Raw genomic sequence first — 18,254 nt, 5'->3', positions numbered from 1 at the left:
AATTGTCATTTTGTAGGAGAGAGAAGTGAGGCATATGGTAACCCTTTGCCTCTCAGCACCCTCTCTCACCTACAAACTGACAATTGCCGCAAGTAAACTCGCCTAATGTAAATTGGGACGAATGCTTGGTTTACATTTATGAAATCCACTCGATTTCAACTGTCAATTTCATTGCTCAAACGTCAAATGAAATCCAATCGATTTCAGATGAGTTTTCATTTGACGTATACACAAAGGAATTGAGAGATGAAATCGAGTGGATTTCGAAAATGTAAACATAGTCTAAGTCCTACCTACATCAACAGTGTTGTCAGCTTTTGTTGATACTTTTCGTTCATAATTTTGCGTTTGAATTTTACCGATTTTTGCTGTTGCTAAGTCCTATCTATAGCAACAGTGTTGCCAGCTTTTGTTGATACTTTTCGTTCATAATTTTGCGTTTTAATTTTACCGATTTTTGTCGAACTCAAAAATGAGTTACAGTATTCCACTATAGATCTTTCAAATGAACTAGACTGTACAACTCTACTTTGCACTAGGTCATGAACTAAATCATGAACGATAGATATGTATATGGTTCTCATAGTTCACTTCACAGAATCACATCATTGAATCAGTTCGTGCGAAATTTTGTCAATAGTTTAATCAACTACTTTTTTGTATTTATTTAATAGAAAAAACAAACATATTTTTGCATTTTGTGTAATCCTCTATTAGTTTTATAAACAACAGTTTGCAGACTTTTGCTTAATAGGTATAGAATTCGCAATAGAATTCTTTATTTGGCCAAAAAAGAAAACGTAGGAACGCAGCTAGAAATTTCGAGGTACAAAATAATAACCCTGAAACAAATTAATAAAAACGAATAAAATTACTTAAACCCATACTTTTATTTACAATTGCAGCATAGAAACAAAGAGTGTGGAATTATCAAAATAGCAAATTTTAAGGACAATCACTTCTTACTTCTTGTCCACGGCAGAAAGACGCGGGCAGCAAGAGACATTGTGCGGCGGCAACGTACAACAACAACATTAAATAATAATACGCGCTTTACAACGAGCCACCACAAAATATGAAATGGGTATGTATTAAATATTATTTGTGGAAGAGTCAATGAATCACAAAACAAAGAAAATTTGACACAATCATTATTATCCCTCCCAAGAAATTCCCTTTACAAACCCACAAACCCGCAGTAGTAACCATTTTAGAGTGTATTCCGATTAGAAATTTAGAGACGTTCAATTCAGATAAAATTATTTAGCACATTGTATTCTTTGGCATTGGTCACGTCCAAAACCAAACAGATAAATTCTTTTAATTCTTGTGTACCAATAAGTACTGGGCAAAACAGACTAAGTTTATAATTTCTAAAATATTATTTTCATTTGTACTATACTGTTACTATACTGTTGTGTGCCCTGTTTACTACCTTAACAACACTTCTTCTCTCACAATATTTTCAGGGTCTACACCGACGGAAACAAAATGCAAGCACATTTTTAGGTGATGAGAATTGTTTACTTATTCGACATTTGTCCTCTTCAAGGATAATTCTTTAAGAAACAAATTTCCTTTACCAACCCGTAGAAAAAAATATAAAAATTTCTTCCAATTAAACAAGGTTATTTTCGGAACTTTGGAGGCCAATATTTCGGAAAGTATACAATTCCGCAAAAGAAATACATCGTTGCAATCGACATGAAAAGCACTATTTGTGGTAATTTTTTTCATAATTTTCTGCGGTGGGTCGGTAAAGAAATTTAAGCCCAAATAAAAACTATCATTGACCGATGATTATGGTTATATAGATCGATATCCCGGTCTTCAACACCACTCCAATTAGGGATTGAAGTTTCAACCTCATTTTCAATGGGAAGCTGCAGTCCAATTGACTGCTCTGCTAGAGCTCCCAGCCAGCGTAGGCGTTAAATCTACTGGGTTTCAATTCCACATTTACAACGACTCACTTCAGCTTGTTTATACATACTGAATTCAGCCCATATATAAAGAGTGCCTTTGTGGAACCTATAGAGACTTTTTGGAACTCGTATAAAAAAAAAGTATTCCATGCGTCTATAAATACTTATTTCGGCTCTTCGACATGTCCTACCTACTTTAGCACGTCTATAAATTCGACCTTCAGCCCTTCAATAAAGAATCATTTCAGCTCGTCTATTAAAGTCTCCCTTCTCCTTGTTTGTGAAGTCTACCTAGTAAAGTTGTCAATAAAGACACTCCCTTCAGTTTGTGTATATAGACTGTCTTCAGCACGGCTATAAAATCTGAAAAGTTGTCCTCCACTTCGCCTATTAAGTCGCCCCAAAGCTCATCTATAGACACTTTCTTCAATTCATTTAAATAGAACGCGTTCAGCTCGGCTTTAAGATCTAAACGTCGCTTTTCAGTTCGTCTATAAAGTCTCCCTTCATCTCGTCTAAAAAGATTCCTTTCAGCTCGTTTTAAAGGCTTTCTTCAGCTGACTTCTGGTTTTCTGTAACTGCTTATTTCTGTAGACTTTAGTCGCCAAAAATCATTACCATGGGAATCGTAGCAATTTATGGTCATAATTATTTTTTAATTTAATATTATATTGTTAATTTTCTAAAATATTTTTATTTGGTTTAAAAATTGGTTTTCAATCATTTGAGCAGATCAACTCAAAATTATACCCGTTATAATTTTTTGTTTAACATATCCCTACATTTTAGTAAAACAACATAAAAAAAGTTTTCAAAATTGTTTACATTTTGACTATAAGAGTAAAGAGTTATCAGCATAATGAAATTATTCAAATACATTCTTCCATAAAATACATTAAATAACAATAATAATTTTCCTTCCAAGATCTTCACACATTCTCACAGAAACCCACACAAACATTGTTAATAAGAAGAACTTTTTTCACGAATATGTTTTTCTTTTTCTCCTCCTGTTTTCTTGTCTATTCTTTTTCTTATATATTTTGCAGGCATTTATTTTCGCCGTACTGCAAAACTCTCAAAGAAACTGTGTGTGAATGAAGTAATAGCAAAATAAATATTGAAAATTTTAGTGAATGCCAATGAAATTTTATGCAATAAATTAAACCAAGATATTTCAAATTCCAAAACAAGCAAATCATACAATTTTCGTAAAAGAAATCTGCAATAATTCAATAGAAAACCACAAAAGAAACTCACTTTACCACTGGTCAATTGTTTTTATCGAAACTATTTTCAAAGAAATCGTGGCTGACGCAGCAACAAAGTCATCTGCAACAATTGATGTAAGTAACAAATTAAAAAAAAATTACACCGTTTTGTTTTCTTTCCCACTCTCCATTGCCCTTAGGACTTGTTAATTAATTCACTTTTGATTTGCACAAATCCCTTTTCCTTTATTTGTTGATTAGAACTATTAAAATTTGCATTATTATTAATGCCTTTTTGTTGTTTTATTCTTTCAACTCCTCCGTCCCTTACAATTGATCTGCTTAAATATGTATGTAAAATGGTATAATTTGTTGTTGTTCCCTCTAACATAATAGTAGTAATATTTATCTCATTTCCAAGTTGTTTGTTTCAACGCTTAATTTTTTTTTTTGTTAAGTGTTAAAGTCTTTTTTTATTTGTGAATTTTGGAACCATTATTAAAATATGTAATTTTTCTTCACTTGTTCTAAAAACGTAGAGTAATTCTGGGAATGAACACCACCCGAATGGGAGGGTGTTCACTTATTTAGGAAAATCCATCTACTCTACAATAGACGACTCTTGAGACCATCTACTCCACAGTAGGCGACTTTTGGGATCATTTACTCCACAGTAGGCGACTCTTGGAACCATCTACTCTACATTAGATTGTACTTGGGGCCATCTATTCAATAGTAGACGACCCTTGGGGTCGTCTACTCCACGGTCGACGACCGTTGGGGTCATATACTCCCCAGTAGACGACCCTTGGTATCATCTACTCTATAGTAGACGACCCTTGGTATCATCTACTCTATAGTAGACGACCCTTGGGATCATCTACTCTATAGTAGACGACCCTTGGGGCCATCTACTCTACAGTAGGCGACCCTTGAGACCACCTACTCTACAGTAGGCGACCCTTGAGACCATCTACTCTACTGTAGGCGACCCTTGGGGTCATCTACTCCACAGTAGACGACACTTAGGGCCATCTACTCCACAGTAGGCGACTCTTGGGACCATCTACTCTACAGTAGACGACCCTTGGGGCCATCTACTCTACAGTAGACGACCCTTGGGGCCATCTACTCCACAGTAGGCGACCCTTGGGGCCATCTACTCTACAGTAGACGACCCTTGGGGCCATCTACTCTACAGTAGACGACCCTTGGGGCCATCTACTCTACAGTAGACGACCCTTGGGGCCATCTACTCTACAGTAGACGACCCTTGGGGCCATCTACTCCACAGTAGGCGACCCTTGGGGCCATCTACTCCACAGTAGGCGACTCTTGGGACCATCTACTCCACAGTAGACGATCCTTGGGGCCATCTACTCCACAGTAGGCGACCCTTGGGGCCATCTACTCCACAGTAGGCGACTCTTGGGACCATCTACTCCACAGTAGACGATCCTTGGGGCCATCTACTCCACAGTAGACGACCCTTGGGGCCATCTACTCCACAGTAGACGATCCTTGGGGCCACCTACTCTACAGTAGACGACCCTTGGGGCCATCTACTCTACAGTAGACGACCCTTGGGGCCATCTACTCTACAGTAGACGACCCTTGGGGCCATCTACTCTACAGTAGACGACCCTTGGGGCCATCTACTCTACAGTAGACGACCCTTGGGGCCATCTACTCTACAGTAGACGACCCTTGGGGCCATCTACTCTACAGTAGACGACCCTTGGGGCCATCTACTCCACAGTAGGCGACCCTTGGGGCCATCTACTCCACAGTAGGCGACTCTTGGGACCATCTACTCCACAGTAGACGATCCTTGGGGCCATCTACTCCACAGTAGACGACCCTTGGGGCCATCTACTCCACAGTAGACGACTCTTGGGGCCACCTACTCCACAGTAGGCGACCGTTGGGGCCATCTACTCCACAGTAGGCGACTCTTGGGACCATCTACTCCACAGTAGACGATCCTTGGGGCCATCTACTCCACAGTAGACGACCCTTGGGGCCACCTACTCCACAGTAGACGACCCTTGGGGCCATCTACTCCACAGTAGACGACTCTTGGGGCCACCTACTCTACAGTAGACGACCCTTGGGGCCATCTACTCCACAGTAGGCGACCCTTGGGGCCATCTACTCCACAGTAGGCGACTCTTGGGACCATCTACTCCACAGTAGACGATCCTTGGGACCATCTACTCCACAGTAGACGATCCTTGGGGCCATCTACTCCACAGTAGACGACCCTTGGGGCCATCTACTCTACAGTAGACGACCCTTGGGGCCATCTACTCCACAGTAGGCGACTCTTGGGACCATCTACTCCACAGTAGACGATCCTTGGGGCCATCTACTCCACAGTAGGCGACCCTTGGGGCCATCTACTCCACAGTAGGCGACTCTTGGGACCATCTACTCCACAGTAGACGATCCTTGGGGCCATCTACTCCACAGTAGACGACCCTTGGGGCCATTTACTCCACAGTAGACGACCCTTGGGGCCATCTACTCTACAGTAGACGACCCTTGGGGCCATCTACTCTACAGTAGACGACCCTTGGGGCCATCTACTCCACAGTAGACGACCCTTGGGGCCATCTACTCCACAGTAGACGACCCTTGGGGCCATCTACTCCACAGTAGACGACCCTTGGGGCCATTTACTCCACAGTAGACGAACCTTGGGGCCATCTACTCCACAGTAGACGACCCTTGGGGCCATCGACTCCACAGTAGACGACCCTTGGGGCCATCGACTCCACAGTAGACGACCCTTGGGGCCATCGACTCCACAGTAGACGACCCTTGGGGCCATCTACTCCACAGTAGGCGACATTAGATTGTACTTGGGGCCATCTACTCTATAATAACAAAATGCCTTGTAAACCATAAAAAATTCTGTAGGTGATACTCAAAGTATGCTTAACCATATAACAATGGTAATTCACCATTTTTTGACATAAAATCGAATACACAGAAAAAAATTTTTATTCCAAACTCACTTCTCCTCCATATATTTTCAGTTCCATCCATTCCTATTAATACGTTTTTTCTTTCGATTTATCCCAAAAATATCCCATGTCCAAAATTTGCTACACATATTAAAATCGTATAAACAAAGTTCTCGCCATCTTTACAGGCAATGCCTTCAGCAGTAGGTGGTGCCGGTGGTCATGGTTCAGGTGGCCATAATGCAAATATACCCAGTAATGAAGAGTGTGGTATACGCGATGTATGGAAACATAATTTAGAAGAGGAATTTCGTACCATACGCAAAGTAGTGCAAAAATATCATTATGTTGCAATGGATACAGAATTTCCAGGTGTTGTTGCCCGACCTGTGGGTGAATTTCGTTCAACATCCGATTATCATTATCAATTGCTGCGTTGCAATGTGGATTTGTTGCGTATCATACAATTGGGTTTGACATTTATGGATGATGAGGGTAAAACTCCACCCGGCTACAGTACATGGCAGTTTAATTTTAAATTTAACTTGAGGTAAGTTTTGAAATAACTTTTTTTATTTTATTCATAATATGCCTTGTTTCCTTCTTTCCAGCGAGGACATGTACGCCCAAGATTCAATTGATTTGCTCCAAAACTCTGGCATACAATTTAAGAAACATGAAGAGGACGGCATTGACCCTCTAGATTTCGCTGAACTCTTAATGTCTTCGGGAATTGTTTTGGTTGACAACATAAAATGGCTTTGTTTCCATTCGGGTTATGATTTTGGTTATTTGCTGAAATTATTAACCGATCAAAATTTACCCGCAGATGAGAGTGAATTTTTTGATTTGCTACACATTTATTTTCCCAACATCTATGACATTAAGTATTTGATGAAATCATGTAAAAATCTTAAAGGTGGCCTCCAAGAGGTAGCCGATCAACTGGAGTTACGTCGTGTGGGACCCCAACATCAAGCCGGTTCTGATGCTTTACTAACGGGCATGGCTTTCTTCAAAATGCGTGAGGTATATAATGAAAATAATAATTTTGAAATTGAACCCACATCAACATTTTTAGATTATGCTGTGGAATTTAATAACAATAATATTTAATTTCTCATTCATTTTCAATTTATTACCACTACCTAACTAGTCATGAATTAACAATGAATTCCATTCGAAATCCATTACACATTTGTCACTAATTTCATGTATAACTCATTGAATTGTATTTTTTAACTTCTACTCGCAAACTGTTTTCTTTGAAAACTATATAGAAAATTTCGGATTTTCATATTGAAAAGATTTGAATTTGCTATAATATCCCCTGGGAGAATTAACATTGATTTTTTTGTTTATATTATTTAAATTACATTTACGTTTTCATTATTACAAAATCATAAATGAATTACAACTGTGCAATTACAGGGGAGTTGCCTTTTTGTAATAATGAATTCTACAAATTCCATATTTTACTTATGATATTATTCAACAAAAATCACAGTATCAAACTGCAAACATATGTTCCTTATGTAAATTAGTTTTAAAATTGAAAACACCATAAACTCTTATATGAATTGTTAATGAAGTTATCTTAGAGTTCCCTTTCACATTCTTTCCTTGGTTTTGTAAAATCTTTTGCTTTTATGAAATTGTTATCAATTGAATTGAAATTGTTTTTTTTTTTTAATTAAAAAGAAAATGTTTTTATTAAAACATAAACAGAAAAATATTTCATTGGTATTTTTATTTCAAAAGTATTTATTTTTTTCGAAATTATTTCAAAAATATTAATTTTTTTTTTAATATGAACTTGTTCCCTAAACCCATATAGAGCCAATGAAACTTCATTAACAATTTCTTTAGAACCTTTAGAACGATTCAATTTTTGAAACCATATCACATATTTTGCATTATTATGCAATTTTCATTGGCTCTATGGGAACAAGTTCATATTTCAAATTGATGTGTCGAAATTTTTCCCTAATAAGGAAAATATTTTATCCACAATTTTTGGTATTCCGTTACAAGTTTGTAAGTATGTATAAATTGATTATATATGAAATCTGTATGCAATTCGAATGAAGACCCCAAAAAATTCGAAAAAGTAGTTAAAAAATAACAAGAACAAAATTACATTAACATTAGCTCTATGTGTTAGGAATCCCAAAACATAATGCCGGGGTAACCCCTATTTATTTATCACTTTCAAAAAATCGAAAAAAAAAAAATATTGACTTATTTTGAAATACAAGTAGCATATCTGGGGCCTAATAACGACATTCGATTCGATCGAGTATTTGTTCGCGAAGGAAAAAATCGAACAATTAAACCCTATTCGCACCACTAATCGTACATTTATTAAGGTAGATGCATTAGCAATTTGTTACATCAATGTCAAAAAGTTTTACAAAAATAAATCATTTCGTACATTTTTATACCCTCAGCATTTATGCTAACGATCATACGGGCAAAATGTGCCTCATCGAAATAATGGTTTTAGACCCCAAGTATGTTTGGACGAAATGTGTTTCAGACAATTTGGAGTCGATTGAGCAATGTCCGTCCTTCTGTCTGTCTGGCTGGCTGGAGCGCACGATAACTCTCGAACGGATCAACCGATTCGATTCAAAATTTGGCTTTCGTAATATTTTGTCCTTCCGGTACCTCCCCCACAAAAGTTCGAAAATGTTCGGAAGATTTGTACGTACGATGGCTCTTGAAGGGAGTAACCGATTTGGTTCATACTTTGCCAATCGTGAAATGTCTACCAGGCTTAGATGAGTTTCCAATATGGACTCAATCGGTCCACTCCTTCCGGTACCTCCCACACAAAATTTGGGATAAGTTCAGTTTAGGACCTGCTCTCGAATCACTTTGGTTTTTGTTTTAGCAACTTGTATTCACCGCCAAGTTTCATCAGGAACAAGTTTCATCAGGGGCAAGTCCACACTTCCTGAGAAAATAGCCCCAAAGCTGCAAAATAACCCTATGACACCGTGTGAGGTGGTTGGAGCGCAAGATAACTCTCGAACGGACCTGCCGATTCGGTCCAAAATTTGGCCTTAGTAATATTTTGTCCAAACATAAATTAAGTTCGAAGATAAGTCATATCGGTCCACTCCTTCAGGTACCTCCCCCACAAAAGTTCAAAAATTTTCGGAAAAATTGTTCGTACTGTAACTCTTGAAGGGAGTGGCCGAATTGGTCCATACGTTACACATCCTAATATATCTACCAGATATAGATCAGGTTGAAATATAGGCTATATTTGTCCACTACATCTGGTACCTCCCACACAAAATTTCGGATAAGTTCACTTTAAGACCTGCAATCGAATCACGTTGATTATTGCTAAAGCAACTTGCATTCATTCGCTGCCTCAATTACGATGGTAAAATTTTTTTCAGGGGCAAGTCCATACTTCTTGAGATAACAGCCCGAAGGGTGTAAAACCCCCCTAGTGGCTGGAGATCCGCTTCCATAATGGTCAATGTCGATCCATTTTTTTAAGTATCTCCTCCGCAAAACTTTTGATCTTTAATACTAATCAACATTTTTGTCGGTTCATACATCCAAACTTTTTCAAACCCCCCAATTCTTTCAATATACACAGGCTGAGGGTATATCTCTGTCAGCAAAGCTGACACTTTTTTACTTGTTCTAGCACAGCCTCATTCCGAAATTATTACCCAAAGTACTATTCAACAATTTCAGAAAATATTTACATCTTTTCATTAATAAGTTTGTTTTTTTTTTAGTTTTTGTTTAAAAATAAACACATTTTATACCATCTACTTTCTTAATGTTCTTTGAAGAACACAGGTTTTCATAGTTCGATTTTTTCATTCACGACCAAAAACTCGATCGAATCGAATGTCGTAATTAGGCGCCTGATCGATCAGATATTATGGTGAGCTTATTTAATACATAAGATGAGAAGATTACATGGTTATTGCTTCTTTAAATTGAGGGTACAGATTAAAAGCCTTATTCTGAACGGAAATTCTCTTGAATTTTGTTTTTCCGCCGTTTCAACTTAAAGAAAACTCACGGAGAATTTATGTTCAGAATAACTCGCCATCTCTAAAGTATTTGACACCACTGTCAACCTATCTTGAAGTTAGACGCCTAACCCTACGATGATTCGTAATCAGCCCAATCATGAATATCGGCTCACCGTGAGTTTTCTCACGTTCTCCTTTAAGTTGAAACAACAGAAAGGCAAAACTCAAGGGGAGTTTACATTCATAATCACCCTGAATAAGTTCTACAGTGACCTTCATCCCTAACTTGTCGAGTAAGAGAAGGTAAATGGTCCTACGTTGGAAAATCTCGGGCGAGACTTGCCATGTTCGGTGTGCCTTCTCAAGGTAGTTTGCCTAATTGATTCATCAATTGGTAAATCGAACGACTTAAAGCCAATCCGAGCTAATTCATCTGCTACTTTGTTTCGTTTAAAGATATTTCCTGTATTCCTTCCTTTATTCATTCCTATATGTTCTGAGACACATTTCACCTCTGACTTCACGCATCAAGTTTTTTTGTTCGCCCCATTTACGCTTATTTTCGAGTATTTTATGGACGGATTAAGGTGTACTCTTCTTTTTAAATACCCTAATGAGTCTTAGCCCCAAGAAATTTGCAATAAAAAATATGAGTAAAAAGGGTGAACAAAATGCTTGAGGCGTGAAGTAAAAGGTGAAGTGTGTCTCAGAACATACCCAAACAGCTCGCGGGTTTATGGTTCATGACATGAGAGCCTTTCATGATTTGGAGCCTGCTAGCAAGAATGTCTATCGTTAATCTTATATGAGGTTTTGATTAATGGATTTTCGCAATACACACCGGCGCCAGTGCCTTACTCCATTTTGGATCCATCTGTGTATATTGCCAGATCGTCCCGAGGAGAATTGATTGCAGTCCTAATGGCTTTATACGAGCTAATGCTTTAATATTTTGTTTCTATTGCCTGCGTTCCCAGTTACCATTTTAACAGCCTTGCTTGAACGTTCCCAAGAAGATATTGGGGGTTATCATGAATGGCAATTCTCCCTTAAGTTGCAAAGGCGGAAAGACAAAATTTACGGGGAAATTTCATTCATTGTCCAGAATTTTGAGCTTCTTGGACGTCGATATCCTCTGTCTATATGTGTATATCGGATTCCAAAGTCATTTCTTTTGTCTGATGTTTATGCCATTGTGCAGTTACCAGGTTTACGTCTTGAGGTGAGGGCTTTGGACACGTAGAAACTTAAAAACAGCACCGATGTTTCCATGGGTCCGGACTCATTGGGTTTAGATTTGTCATTCCGTTTGTAACTCCTCGAAGTGATCATTTTAGATCCCACAAAGTATATATAATATTCTGATCAGCGATATAGCCATATCCGTTCGTCTATGGAAATCATTCTAGCATCCGAACGGATTGAAGTAGGTGGATAAAATTGTATTTTGTTCCGTAGAACTTTTGATATTGAAAATGGTTTATATAAGCCAACGTTTTGGTATAGCCCCGAAAAATGCGTCGGGAATGGTACCGCCCTATTTTCGGCATTTCAATGGGTTTGACGGATTATCTTACGTAAATTGCTAAAATTTGGGCTTTTTGTCATCGTTAGGTGTACAAACCATACCAATTGAGAATTGTCGGTACAGGAACAGGATTTGATACAGAACGATACGGTAACGATCTTCGGTATTTTGAAGATTTCAGCCACATTATCCAATCGAAATGGCAAACATTTTGTATTTAGACCCCGTTGGGGCATAAGACATTCTAGAAAATAATTCCCGCATAGAACGGTACCTCCCGATTTTTGAAATCGTGAAGGTTTTAGCCATATTAACCAAACAAAATTGCTGAAATTTGCTATTTAGTCTTCATTGGGGAAATAAAATATTCCGGAGAATTGTCGGTACAGGTCCACGGTATCGCCTCATTTGAGAATTTTTAAGTTTCAGACACGTCATCCAACCCACATTGGTAAAATCTGGTTTCAATATAATTTATATCGGAGGTATAAATAATAAAGTTTTTACTTATGTATGTAAATTAACTTTGTAAATGTTTTTGAATGTCGGTCTTTTTCCGTGGGCAACACCACCAATGATTTTTCTTTGCCAAAGAGTCTAGGGGATAAATTTACGTCCAGTCCATGTATCTTTGCTTGGAATAATTTGAATTAGAATAGTTTGACTATTCAATGGTTTTTTAGAAAATCGATAGGAACTTGTTTCTCGAAATATCAACTGCTTGGAACTAGAGCAACAGATGCAGAGGTTGGAAAATGTGGTCGAGTTCAGAGAAGTCTTTGGCGGTTTTTTTTTTTTTTTTGAGAAAGGATTTGTTTAACTTTCGTTGATGTTTTAGAAAATGGATATGATCCTGTTTCTTGAAGTCTCAATGCACTCCTAACTGCTTGGAACTGAAACAATAGCAGCTCGAGGTGTGCTTTTGTTTGCTTTGGAGATCAGGATTGCCACAGTCCATTGCAGACTTGAACAGCAGTGATTTGTTTACAAGTTCCTGTCACCAGACAAGATCTGCGTAGGCTAAATTAAGTAGAAATATAACTACCGTCCCGGGTCTCGCCATACAGATGCACCAAGCCCATACAGATAGATTTCCTTGCGCAACTCTTAACTATGTATTATTTAATTGACTTTTTATAGACAATCGGCGGTACCATAAAGATGGCCAAATGGAAACATTAGAGGCTACCGGAAGAGAGTCTTTTCAAACAAACAGAAACGAGTATTTATGGACAAACAGCAATAGAAGGGAAAACGGGTTCATATATTACCTGTATATTTCAGAATATACTACTCTAAATATAGAATACATGAATATATTCAATATCATTTCGTTGGGAAAAATTTTTCACATTAGGTTTTACATACCGCAACTTTTCATTAATTTAATTACTTAATATTTCACTTATTGTTTTCTCTCCTTTACAGATGTTCTTCGAGGATAATATTGACAATGCCAAATATTGTGGGCACTTGTACGGTTTGGGTACATCGTTTATTGTCAATGGTGCCAATTTCCACGAAAGTAATGGTGAAAATACAAATGCAACGTGATTTATAATTGAAGAGAGAACGCAAAATATTTTTGCACACAATTTAAAATAAAAAAAAAATTGAAAAAAAAACTAAATTAAGAACAACAACAACAATGGTCACAGAAATAATATCTCTTCTCATAACCTAAAAAAATGGCAAATCCTGGCAAAAGAAAAAAATCAACAACATAAAGTGGCACATATGCAAAGTCAAAAAGAACAACAACAACAAGAAACATAAAACAAACCCCTCTCCCCTCACTTAAATAAAGAAATTATACACCAGTCCCCTCCCCTCCCCCCTTCCCAACTTGCATAAAATATTTATAACTTTTTGCATAAAGAAAAAAAAACAAAATAAAAATTATTATAGAAAATGTTTTTACAATTTGCAATAGCATTACATACACACATACAATTATATTCAAATAAAAATTAAAAAAAAATAGTTTTATTATACCAAAAAAAAAAATAAACAAAAAATAAATATTCAAAAAAATCGTAAAATTTCTAAAAAATAAATATTTAAACATAAAATAACAAGTTGTCATACAAAGATTATGTGGTTGATTGTAAAACATTGTCCCCTTCCCCACAACGCAAAATCGTACAACCCACTCACCCACTCAGAACAAAATACTTTCTCTCTCTCCCTGCCTTTCTCTAAGCCCTAAAAGTTTAAAACATTCTCCTCCTGCTGCTCCTCCTCCTTCTCTCCTCTGAAAAATATTTTTTTATAAAACAAAACACAAACTAATGTAATTACTAAGTAAATAAAAAGCATTATATTAGTTATTAATTACAACAACAACAAAAAATATATTATATAAAAAATAAAAACAACAACACGTAATTATTTTAAATATTTTAAACAAATTGAGTTTTTTATTTTGGGCTCTTGTGGTCAGGTAGGCAATATATATTGACTACGCCACTCGGAGACCTTTCGGTCCATTGTGATCATCCATAAATCAGAAAAAGAAGTTCAGAAGTACCTGAAAAGACAAAAGAAGAGAAACGAGAGAAAAAATAAAGAAAAAAGAGGGTGGGGTTGGGAAAGTAATAATTAACCCAGCAAAATGTTCGATGCCAAGGATGACATTCAATCATGGGTGCAGGTGATCTAGCATGTCATCTTTTTAGCATCTTCATCGATGAATTTTATATGAGCGTGGACCCCAAAAGATGACGTTCTTTTCTGGATCCTAAGCATGTCATTTTAACCAATGCGTTGACATGTCATTTCCACCAATGCTTTGGCATGTCATTTCCACCAATGATTTGACATACCATTTTCACCAATGCTTTGACACGTCATTTTCACCCATGCTTTGACATGTCATTTTAACCAATGCTTTGGCATGTCAATTTCACCAACCCCTTGGCATGAAATTTTCATGTATTGTTTGGAAAATGGAAATGCTGTATTGAAATATGGTTTTCATGAAAAACAAAACTCTTTATTAATTCAAACGAATTCATGAAATAACTACAATTAATTTATCAGTTTAGTTTTTCAAAAGTTTACATCCAAAATTGCAATGTAATCACCACCGCTGCAACGCAAAAGATTACTTCCTCCTTTCTCCGCAAGTGATATTCTTTCATCTTACAAAAGGTTTTTTCAATTATCTTCCCATCACCAGTTCAGATTTCGACATGGACTCCAAATGCACTCCTTTAAGTATTTTTATTTCTTAAATTACTTTTATTTTATAATTTTGTTATTTTATAACAACATTTTGGTAATTTATGGGCCGATTCCGTACAGCGAGGCGAGTCGTGTCGCGTTGTCAAATGCAATTTTTCGATTCCGTATGGCAATATCGCCTGACGTCGTCAAATTTTGTCGCCGAAATGTTCATTTTCCGGCGACAACAAATTAGCTGTCGCCGTACATTTTTACTAACGAATAAAAATAAAATAAAAAAAAAATAAAAATAACTTGTTATCGACGATTATTTTCTATCGCTGTACGTAGTGCATTTTTTAAATTTTGTCACAGAGACGATAGACGACGCGACATGACTCGCCTCGCTGTACGGAATCGGCCCATTATACTCTTTTGTTTAGTGACGGAAATATGTAGGGATCTACAACCCGGCTTGCTTTAGGGATCTCTAAGAACAAAATGTAACGAACGGGGAGGAGAGACTTTTTATGAAAAATACCATTTATGCTTAATTAATTTATTTTTAATTGTTTTTTTTCCAAAAGTAGTTTCTTCTTTATTTTCAGATTCTTGTTTCTTTTTCGTTTCGGACTTTTTTTTCAAATTCCAAGAAGCGAGATTTGATTGATTTCATTCTATGTCAGATTTAGAACAGACAAGGGAACTTTTAAAATAGCAATGTGTGCAGTCCGATTCTATTTTTAGCTCGATGGTTGGGACTTCATATAATACTAATTGTTTAGAAGTTTTAGTTGTTTGATATGCAGGAAATGTAAGACAACATCACGACGACAGTTCTAACAACTTTGGTCTGTTCCAGAAACTGCAAGAATCTACTTATTTTTACTACGATAACAATTTTTCCTTAATGTTATCGGAAAAAATGGTAAAAACAAGTAAAAAAGTATCAGTCGGCTTGGCCGACAGAGATATACCCTCAGCCTGTGTATATTGAAACAATTTTTTCCCAAAAAAACGCATGTATTTAGGGAATTTTTGGCGTTTGAACTGACAAAAATGTTTATTAGGATTAGAGATCAAAAGTTTTGCGGAGGAGATACTAAAAAGAATGGATCTCCAGCCACTACATATGGTACCATAGGGGTTTTTTACAACTTCAGGGATGTTTGCTTAAGAAGTATGGACTTGCCCCTGAAACAACTTTTACCATCGCAATTGAGGCACCGAATGCAAGTTGCTTCAACAAAAATCTAAGTGATTCGAAAGCAGGTCTTAAAGTGAACATGTATCCGAAAGTTTGTGTGGGAGGTACCGGATGGAGTGGACAAATATTGTCCATATTTGAACCTGATCTATATCTGGTAGATATATTAAGATGTGTAAAGTATGGTCCAGTTCGGCTACTCTCTTCAAGAGTTATCGTACGCACAATTTTACCGAACATTTTTTAACTTTTGTGGGGGAGGTACCTGAAGGAGTGGACCGATATGGCTTATCTTCGAACTTAAACTATGTTTGGACAAAATATTACTAAGACCAAACTTTGGACAGAATCGGCAGACCTGTTCGAGAGTTATTTTGCCCTCCAACCTCCTCACACGGTGTCATAGGGGTTTTTTGCAACTTTCAGGCTATTTTCTCAGGAAGTATGGACTTGCCCCTGATGAAACTTATACCGTAGTATGGAGGGCAGTGAATACAAGTTGTTAAAGCAAAAATCAAAGCGATTCGAGAGATGGTCCTTAACTGAACTTTTCCAAATTTTTGTGTGGGAGGTACCCGACGGAGTGGACCAATTGAGTCCATATTAAAACCTGATCTAAGTCTGGTACACGCTCCACGATGGGCAAAGTATGGACCATATCGGTTACTCCCTTCAAGAGTTATTGTGCGCATTTTCCGAACATTTTCGAACTTTTGTGGGGGAGGTACCGGAAGGAGTGGACCGATATAGCTCATCTTCGAACTTAAACTAAGTTTGGACAAAATATTACGAAAGCCAAAATTTGAACCGAATCGGTTCATCCGTTCGAGAGTTATCGTGCGCTCCAGCCAGCCAGACAGACAGACGGACGGACATTGCTCAATCGACTCCAAATTGTCTGAAACACATTTCGTTCAAACATACTTGGGGTCTAAAACCATTATTTCGATGAGGCACATTTTGCCCGTATGAAAGTGTATATGGGCAATATTATTGAAAATTTAACATCGTTGAAGCCAAGGTTTACCCCTTTATAACTCGCGAATAGTGGTTGTATATTGTACAATTTAAATGCTTTTGGATAAAATGAAATGTTTTTAGACTTGGCAAAAAATATTGGGTTTCAAAGTTGATTTGCGTGGAAGCTGTGGCTATATTTATGTTAAAAAATGGGTAAAAATGGGTTGAAGCCAACGTGTCTTTTTTTGTTTTCTCTCGATTTGTGATTAAACCACACTTTTTACGATTTTCCCGTTAAAGTAAAAGTAGAAGGCAACTAAATAAGGATCGTCTCACTAGTGTATAACTTCTCAAAATTTGATCTGCGTCTACCATTAAATGATGCTGACATTTTGAAGCCAGATTTTAAGTGTTTTTTGAAATTTTCTTATAATTACGTTCCGCAAACAGGTTTTTCAAAAAATCATATATAGGAATGAAGAACTCACGATTCTGATTTATTTGATATATGTGTCGTGAATGTAGCCTACACAGCTTCAGAGAAATCTGTATCCAAATACGAAAATTTTGTGTGAACAAATTTCTAAAAATCATATTTTTCGGGCCAAATTTTTACAATTGGCATTCGATTTACTCGTACTTGATTGCAAATTTTTGATTTTTACGTTGCGGATCTAATAAATCAATACTCGTGAAATTCCATCTACTAAAACGCGAGATACGAGAAATTCCAAGGTAGGAAAATTACCTAATATTGTTTTTGAAAATATCGCGCATTTTATCGCGTATTCTGTCGGCAGCTTGCACTGCTATGAAAAAACTAGTGCAGGATCTTCCTTTTTGCGGAAACAAAGATTTAAAAACTTCACTGATAAGGGAACTACATTCATTTTATCCCAAAAATAGTGTGTGATGCTACATCCACGGTTCTTGACTGATTGCCTTGAAATAGGTATGTATCGATGCAGATTTTCATGGTGACACTAAAACCGGATGCGGAACGAAATTGTATGAACTTTGGGAAAATTAGCGATGTTTTATAGATTTTTTAATGATAAGATGCAGCCGATGCTACATCTTAGCGTCCAAATTATATTTCGAAAAATATATACAAATTAAAAGATATGGTCTTGCTGTACATGAAAATCACATGCGGACAAAACGATTTTGATAATTACGCGATTTACACATATTTTAATAATGCATATAAGTTAAAGCGGTTTATTTGAACTCTGTTTCCGTTTAAGAAGTCTAATGATTTATTTCAACAACCCGATAA

The 18,254-nt window shown here is 36.9% G+C and overlaps 1 protein-coding gene across 4 annotated transcripts; it reads left to right on the top strand.

Annotated features, from left to right (window-relative positions):
* Positions 1-569: 569 nt before the first annotated feature.
* On the top strand, positions 570-14,054 carry Pop2 (CCR4-NOT transcription complex subunit Pop2). Of its 4 annotated transcripts, none has more exons than XM_073987507.1 (6): positions 570-826; positions 906-1,084; positions 2,975-3,271; positions 6,294-6,655; positions 6,717-7,134; positions 13,072-14,054. In XM_073987507.1, exons 4-6 carry the CDS (start codon positions 6,297-6,299, stop codon positions 13,195-13,197), a joined length of 903 nt encoding a protein of 300 aa, XP_073843608.1. In that variant the 5' UTR covers positions 570-826; positions 906-1,084; positions 2,975-3,271; positions 6,294-6,296; the 3' UTR covers positions 13,198-14,054. The 4 variants fall into 4 exon arrangements, with proteins under 4 accessions (XP_073843608.1, XP_073843609.1, XP_073843606.1 ...); XM_073987508.1 differs by having other exon boundaries at positions 574-826; positions 6,276-6,655; XM_073987505.1 differs by lacking the exon at positions 2,975-3,271 and having other exon boundaries at positions 588-826.
* The last annotated feature ends 4,200 nt before the right edge of the window (positions 14,055-18,254 follow it).

The sequence above is a fragment of the Musca autumnalis genome, unplaced genomic scaffold, assembly GCF_047663935.1.
Source record: "Musca autumnalis isolate F117 unplaced genomic scaffold, ASM4766393v1 scaffold_4, whole genome shotgun sequence".
In the NCBI taxonomy this organism is placed as follows: Eukaryota; Metazoa; Arthropoda; class Insecta; order Diptera; family Muscidae; genus Musca; species Musca autumnalis.
Note: the sequence above shows the minus strand (reverse complement) of the source record. Positions and strands in the feature narration are given on the sequence as shown.

Bases quoted from the DNA above. Each gene is read 5' to 3' on its own strand.
- Pop2 (XM_073987504.1), top strand. The intron at 6,656-6,716 runs GTAAGTTTTGAA...CCTTCTTTCCAG, and splicing joins AATTTTAAATTTAACTTGAG to CGAGGACATGTACGCCCAAG. The intron at 7,135-13,071 runs GTATATAATGAA...TCTCCTTTACAG, and splicing joins CTTTCTTCAAAATGCGTGAG to ATGTTCTTCGAGGATAATAT.